We start from the raw sequence: 8058 nt of genomic DNA, 5'->3' as shown, positions 1-8058 counted from the left end.
ATACATTTCGAAACATCCTTTTACTATTTTAACTTTACAGATTTTGGCAGCTTTTAACTTCCATAAATACAAACATCAAAATTATCAAACTTACTTTTAAAATGAATCTCCTTTAAAATGCACATTTTTTAACTTTTCATCCACATAGTATTAAATAAATAACATTTTACCTTGCACTTTTACCAAATGACTTTTTCAATACATTAATACATGCACTAGCATTCACGACGTTTTTTTTTTATTTAATTATCTGGAAAGACTGGGAAAAAATGTCAGGAAATGCAAGGTTTTTGTGAGACATGAAAGTATGGAAAGAAATACTAAACTTTTAAGGCAGCTAAAATGATTGAAATGACAATGAAAGTTGTTTTTTTGTTTTGTTTGCCGCAGCCATACCAGAAGTATGGATGGTGTGTTTTTTTCCAGGGCTTTGAACCAGAACTTTTTGCCAATCGGTTCGTTCCGATCAGAAACGGAATTATAACGTTTCCGGTTTTGCGTTCCACCCATAAACTGACGTTCCTGAACCGGTTAGAACACACACAAAAAATAAAGTTCCTGAACCGGTTAATAACGTTCCTTGTAAATATAAACATGTAGGTTGTAGTGGGGGTACATATTTCACCAGGTCCTTTGGGGGTTCGTAGACAGTCCTCGTCTGCAGGACTCGTCTCCGGCCAGCCGCTGAGAGTTCCCGGGGGCTTTCATCCCGGACGCCACCACCCCGTGGTCCGCAGCCAAGCAGCGCCCCCCAACTTCCGGGTGCCCCCCGGCCTACAGGGGGCCGAGTTGGTGTTCGTTCGCCTCGACGCCCACCGTGCTAGAGGACTTCTTCCTTGCTTGTCTCTCGCACCCCCGGGGAACTTCCTCGAACCCCCGTCAAGCACCCTAACATGTAAACGGAAATGCAAATTTCCGCATTTCCAAAATAAAAGTATAAACTTCCCTTACAGAAAATTTCAAAATATAGGCTGTCCCGGTTTCATCATACAGCGCAACAACATACTACAGCTACATTCACCCCCACTGTTCTGCGCTGCATGATGAACAAGGCTCACAATCTAAACCCCAAGAAACATACAACACATTAACAAAAAAAAAAAATATATATATAGTGTCCCAGATATAAGTGCAACTAAGTAATTCCCCCCACTATAACAGTTATTAGCCCATCCAGTCAACACAACTATCCAATTAAGGATCAGGAAAAGAATGAGGTGATCAAACTCACACTTCACCATGGGAAAATGTGCCATATACACATTTATAAAAGCTCCGGAATACAGTTATTAAAATGAACCCTTCTTATACCATACACCTGTACAAAATTAAAGAAAATGAAAGCACGGCAGAACAAAACAATATGAACCCCCAGAGGAAAACCTACTTCCTAATTCACAAACTGAACCCTCTGCATAGACATAGACTGAATGAGTCTATTAACAGGTCTCACCAACCTGCCCAATCTAGTGCGGAGTCCCCCCTTGTAAAGAACCCCCAGCGCCCTCCCCATGAACATTAGACACAGGCCGAACATCACTCACAGCCACAGATCCCGTGAAGTTCCAACCGTATCTGCAGAAACACCAACCACAGTCCCAACACTACCGGGTCACTGAACCGACTCATCAACTGGCAGTCACCTGAGCACGACCCCGCAGACCTTGTGTCCCCATTCCCGGAACTTTCACCCCCCCCACCTTGGAACACCCATCGCCTGCAGTGACACACTGCAGTGTTCACCTGTAATGATTAAATAGTGACTGGGACACCTCCCTGTTCTTTACTGCTGCTGATAGCCTCTACTTCTCTCTGCTACAGTCCCGGTACCTCCCCCTATACCGGTACCTACCGGAGGTGTGCCGGACGGAGCCTCGCGTCCTGTTCTCTGATTGGTCCATCGCTGCCGGCGTACGTAGTGACGTCATACGTCCTGTGTCGGTGGACAATGGTCGGTCTGGAGGAGCGCTGACTAAAATCACACAAAAACATTTCTACACATTTCTGAACTCAGTGAACACATGAGACGCTTCATGATAAAAGTTGATTTCTGAGAAATTTTAAGGCTTTTAAGCGCGTCTTATGGTGTGGAAAATACGGAACCTACATATTTATATTTTCAAGGAACGTTATTAACCGGTTCAGGAACTTTATTTTTTTGTTCTAACCGGTTCAGGAACGTCAGTTTATGGGTGGAACACAACACCGGAAACGTTATAATTCCGTTTTTGATCGGAACGAAACGATTGGCAAAAAATTCTGGTTCAAATCCCTGGTTTTTTTTAAAAAAACAAACTGCTCTGACACACAACCAGAATAAAGCGAGTCTCTGATCCTGAACTTTTAGGTTTTTAAAAAGATGTCATGAAACAGCGGGGCAGTGTAGTTTTTAGTCAGCCTAATGCCGACAGCAGCAAACAGGATTTATTTCTGATGGAGACGAGTTAATCAGTGTTTTTGGTCAAAGACAATTCCATTACCAAGAGACTGTTGGATTAGTCTGTGGACAAGATTATTTTCTGTCGCTTATGGACTGAAACAATGAAAAGCACACTTTGGCCTTTAAGGTCTCTGGATTTCATTTTGTAGGATTTGGAGATTTGTTCTTATCTCTGCTCCATAAAAAAAAAACAACAGATTTATCTGCCTCCACATCAGGAAGTTTTTAGATGCTCTTGTCCATTGTTTCTACATTTTATGGTGAACACCACAAAATCTGAAGTGCAACATGTCAGGTTCATCAGCACTGCTGTTGATTTCTTTAGCGGTATGAACGGTCTTCTCCGGTTTTAAGGATTTTTTAAAAATGTGTTGGTAAAACCCAGACAGATTTATCTCCATCATAACATGTTTTAACAAGTCAGATTATCCTGATGTCACACAAATTGTGAATTTATTCATTTCTGGACTACATCCAAGATACAATACAGTTTAGTTAAAATTTGGTAGCTACCTCAGCATTAAAAAGCGCCATGAGTTCTAGATCCTCTCGTTTCTTGTCAAGTGCCAAATTAATTCTCAAGACGCTCCATGCACGCAGCGCAACATGATCACTGAACTGGTGTGAGGACAGGAGACATCTTTTATTTATGACCACGGACGTGGATATGAGACAACTTGTGACCTGCAGATGACAAATTCATGTTAAAAGATGAAGGGATTTAAGCTGAAAGGCAAAACAATACTTGAACGCACTCAATAAGACTCAAACTCTGTGATTAATTATTTTATTAAAAAAAGTGACAAATAAATAGAACAAAATGCAAAAATATGTTTTGAAGATCTGTGGGGGGAAATTGTCGTCACAAAGGTTCCTGCTCATAGCAACATGTTTGAAGTCAGATTGGTCCCTGGTTTTGTTTGTCATTAGAGAAACATTTCACAACATATAGCACCATTGAAAGGTCATCAGGTCTGGTCAAGCTCCCTGGACCCATATAGTATCACACACTGTTCACATGAATGTAGGACAGACCTGAAAACAATTAGAGAACTGAACTGGTTGTTAGAAAAGGGGCCACTGCTTACAGCTTCATTTTATATAAATATAATATATTAATTTGTACATTGTACACTAGAAATGGCTCTATACCACATACACAACTCAGGTAAACGCATGAATAGAGGCAGCTGGCAATTTTAAACTCAACCAGAAGCTGTGGAAAAAAGTTGAAATGAAGTTTTGTAGCTGCACACCTGAAAATACAAACTTCAAAATAAAAGCATTCTGTGCAGAAACCTGTGCTTTAGTAATTCTGGTCTAAGATATGCACACCGATGCCACCTACTCCAAAACATCTGAAGGCATTGAAGTCGTTTTTACAATCTTAAGGAGTAAGTGACGAAATATCAGTATTAATGTATGTGTGTTTGTTTGCATGAGTGTGGGGGGTTGGAGTATGTGCAAACATTCAGTTGATTTGCAATTAAAACCCTGAATTCACTACAGATTATGCTCATTTTTGCAGCATCTTTGTTAGAATTTTAATGTCTACTTAATTATGTCAAATGAAAGGAGAACATGGACGATGGATGATGAGTGGATGATGAAGGCGAGCTAGCGCACTAGGAGGAGGGTGAGTCCAGCAAGGCCCACGCCAGCAGCAGCAGCAAACAGCGCCGTCTTTATGGACGAGTCCTGATTATCTCCTCTGGTGCTGCAGGAGAACTTGCAGAACCCCTCCTGTGAGGAGAGAGAGGAAAGAGATTAGCTTGTTTACTAGCAATAGAATACATTTACTGTGAGTTTTTAGCAGTATTTACTACACTTCCCAAAGCATTAGCTCACAGAGGAACTTCTTTATAAATCATTTGGTTTTTACACCACAGCCACTGACAGCCCAGGGTCTCTCCAGAACATAAAAATAATGTTAGCCACTTTGTCTGCAGATAACACAGAAGTTATTCAATTGCTTCAACAGCTTCTGCTCTATTAGTAATAGAACAATGAAGAGGCAGATGCTCTTCAGCCCCCCCCCAGCAGCTGTATTTCCCCTTCATGTTTTCAAGCGAAAGCACAGACAGCAGAAAGACGAGTGCACCTGCCCCCAGCGCCAGGTGTTCTGTTCCTTTACAGCTGCTTGTTTTTCTAGTCATGCCACGTACGGCCAAACTCAACGCTTCTTAACCGTTATGTTTACGTCCATCTGGACGAGCAGGTCCCGTGTCTGTTGAAAGCAGCTGCCAGCTGAAGAAACGAGGGGCATGTGTGTGTGTTTTTAAGTGGGTCTTTATTTTTCTGGGAGGGGGGGTGCTGGGCAAGCCTCTTCACAAAGCAGACATTCATCTTAAGCTGTGCTCACTTTCTTGAGGCTTCTGGAACCTGATAATCATAGCTGTGCCTTTACATGCATTTCCGGTCAAACAGACCACAGCAAGCAGTTTAAATATGTCACTCTAACTTCCTGCACACACAACCTGACAACACAGCTTTTTTTCCTGCCCTTTAAAAGAAAAGATCTGACAGTCCAAAATGGTTCATCATGGCTCTGTATTTACACAGCTGAGGGATGTCCTGTTGCAGCACACAACCTTCAGATGTGACCCATGGCTACTCTACAATTCACTTTATCAGAGCAGCCACATAAGAAGTCCAAGCACTTCTGATCTGCATTTACACCAAACAGGAGAAGCCCAGGCAATATTTACTGGTAAATACACATGAATCTTGATATGTGTTTTAGCTGGGAAAAAAATATCTTGTCAAACACGTGGCTTCCAATGTTAAAAACCTCAAAACTTCACATATCACATGTCACAACTTACCCAGCCATCATTCTGCAGCAGCCAGTCTTTCTTCTCCTCCCCCAGGTAGTCTGCTATGGTCTCCGCTAGTCCCCTGCAGTTTCCAGGCCCCTGCGCCAGCTCCTGTCCAGGTTCCAGCCCTGGTTTCTTGTCCTTCTGCTCCTGCAGCTTCCTGGCCAGCACTCCAGTAAAAGTAAAAAGGGAAACGATCCTCCCCCAATTCAAGTGTCCGTCTCCTACCAGTTCCTCCATCACCTTCCTGAGGCTGGAGCAGGGATCCGGCCCGCACTGGTTCAGGAAGGTCTGAACGAGGGAGTGAAAGCGAGCCTGGTGCTGCAGCTCCAAATCATGGGCCAGACGCCTCATGGCAGCAGCTGACTCGCTGGGAGGTGGGGGGGCTGGCCGTGGGCTTGTGCAGCACTGGGACAGGTAGTCCTCTGCCAGAGCCAGGGTCTCTTTCCACAGCCCACACGACATTTTCTATGAGGAAAAAAAAAAAGGGGGGGGGGGTACAATTTACTTCACCTGATACACGAAGACATCTGCCCACAAATAAGGATAAACAATTTGCTAATGCACATTATTTTATAAACCAATCATTAAATCGACAATACAGTCAAGGGAATTCAACATGAATCACTCAATTTACACTACAGTCATGATTTATTTTCTAAAACTGAAGGGGCCATATCTATTTTTGGAGAAGCAGTCATGATGCCTTTGTCCAAGTAATCCCATTCGACCTCTCCTTTGTTGAACTAGACAGACTACAGCATCTGGAGGCTGTCAATCCATGTAGAGCTTAATGGTTGTTGGGGTCAATGCTGATGGCAAATACAAAATTTAAGTGATTATTTAAATCTGTTAATGTTAATAACTCAAGTCAGATAGCCAATTTTCGTTAAAAACGAATAAAATGAGGTTTGCCTGTTTTCATGACAAACTAGCAGGGAGTCAGATGCGTTTGTAAACCCTGTCAGTTCATATTTAATGAGCACAAAACCTCAAGATCACATTGTCCCAACAATATATTCACTTTCAAATGACATAAAACAAATTTTCTTGACACTACATACTTGACCATTTTCTATTTCAATATAGCTAACGGATAATTAATTAGCTTTTCCAATTTTTGCAAAACGAAAAGAAAAAAAACAAACAAACATTGGTGGATTGTTGAAATCAATTCTGTGTCACCAACTCGAGCTAACGACACAGCTAACGTTACCACCTGCTAGCTTCACCGCTAGCTCGGTTAACGCCGCCGGTCGATCACTGAAGCCGACTAAAACACTTCAGAGGTGGGTTACAGCGATAAACAACCTCCCGTTGAGGAGTTCAACCGAACTTTCAGCGGGTTAGCCGGCTCCTTCCTCTGCTAACAAGCCGTTCATCTGTCACCAGAGCAATGGAGGACACAAAGAACCACCTCCTCCCGGCTGGGTGAGAGCTAGCTTCATCCATGACACGTCTACACGACATTTAAAACCGTTTCCACCGGGGATGGAAACATTTTTATCAGCCGCGGGTCTTAGAATTTCTAAATAAATGCACAGAAACGGCTAAAACACGTTCACACACACGCATAAAACGGATAAAATCCTACCCTCCCAGCGGTACCAGACAGCTCTCTGCGCGGACAGACAGCGGAAGGAGAACCTCGTCACGCTCGCAGCTTCCCCTCAGCACGCGCCTCATTTATGCCGTGGCTCCGCCCCCCCCCCCGACTCGCTTTGATCTCTCCCCCAAAAATCCCGCAACACCCCCCCCCGCCTCCATTCACCGGAAACGACACCTGAAAGCAAGAAAGCCCCCCCCCCGCACCAAACGTCACAGATTTTTATCACATAAAGTTTGATGTATATGAAAATATATGTGTGAGTACTTTTTTTTTTTTTAATACGAGTTTGAATTGAATTGTTATCGATTCATGTGACGTCATCTCTCCGCCGCATGTATAAATATTTAGTGAGACAAGTCAAACGCGCTCTCAGCCTGAAACCTTGTTAATGGTTAATAGTTCCTGTTTGATAAATTACTAAATTTGGTAAGAACCTTTTTTGTCTGTGAGCTTTTTATTTACAGACTGCCACCACATTTCTCAAGAAAATATCAATTCATCAATAGTTATAATAAGTCAGCTGTTGCCCTGGTCAAGGATCAGGGTGTTTCATAAGTATTGCGAGCTAAAGATAAAGCAATATTTATCACTTTCTCACATTTACTTAATTAAACTGAGTTACTTGTTTCATAAATACTGTTTTCATGACATGAAGACGTGGCTGTTATGAGCTCCAGAGGCATGAGGTGATGTAATTCAAATAACTGGAGTCATGCAACACATTTATAACATGGTAAAGTCATATATTCCATGTTCAGTATGACTTGTCTAAATCGTTGTGTTCACGCAGGATTCCCCTCATAAATGAAAATTCTGATTTACGGTCTAGTTTCATTCATCACTGGTCTGACTCCTTTCACTCTCACAATGTGATGGTCACACTTTCTAAATACAGATCGGTTCAGTGATCAGTTTAAGGAACTGAAAAATGCAGTAACTATTTGCACATGAATGAATGAATGACAGTAACAAAGGGTTCAGGGGTTTTTTTTTGTAGATATTTTGGGTTTCTATGCATGCCTTTACCAATCCTATCTTTAACTTGGCACTTCCCTCTGGTGCTTTCCATCTTTAATTTCTTTTCATTTACCCTGGCATGGAATTAATATGTTCTGTTTCCAGGACATTTTTGTGGTGCTTTTTACCTCAGTTTATATTGTATACAGTGGTGTATCATTGTGTACTAGGTAAAG

General features: G+C 42.2%; 1 protein-coding gene across 1 annotated transcript; it reads right to left on the bottom strand.

Moving 5' to 3' along the window:
* Positions 1–3213: 3213 nt before the first annotated feature.
* Positions 3214–6961, bottom strand: bcl2l10 (BCL2 like 10). The gene is made up of 3 exons (XM_068313955.1): positions 6851–6961; positions 5266–5724; positions 3214–4183 (listed from the first exon to the last, which is right to left on the bottom strand). The coding sequence occupies exons 2-3, from the start codon at positions 5719–5721 to the stop codon at positions 4058–4060; spliced, it is 582 nt and encodes a 193-aa protein (XP_068170056.1). The 5' UTR covers positions 5722–5724; positions 6851–6961; the 3' UTR covers positions 3214–4057.
* Between the last annotated feature and the right edge of the window lie 1097 nt (positions 6962–8058).

This window comes from Antennarius striatus, chromosome 1, assembly GCF_040054535.1.
Source record: "Antennarius striatus isolate MH-2024 chromosome 1, ASM4005453v1, whole genome shotgun sequence".
Taxonomy (NCBI): domain Eukaryota; kingdom Metazoa; phylum Chordata; class Actinopteri; order Lophiiformes; family Antennariidae; genus Antennarius; species Antennarius striatus.
The sequence above is the reverse complement of the archived record's forward strand: the minus strand, read 5'-3'. Positions and strand labels throughout refer to the sequence as shown.

Bases quoted from the DNA above. Each gene is read 5' to 3' on its own strand.
- bcl2l10 (XM_068313955.1), bottom strand. From the start codon at position 5,721: ATGTCGTGTGGGCTGTGGAAAGAGACCCTGGCTCTGGCAGAGGACTAC. The intron at 4,184-5,265 runs GTAAGTTGTGAC...CTCTCCTCACAG, and splicing joins TGCTGCAGAATGATGGCTGG to GAGGGGTTCTGCAAGTTCTC.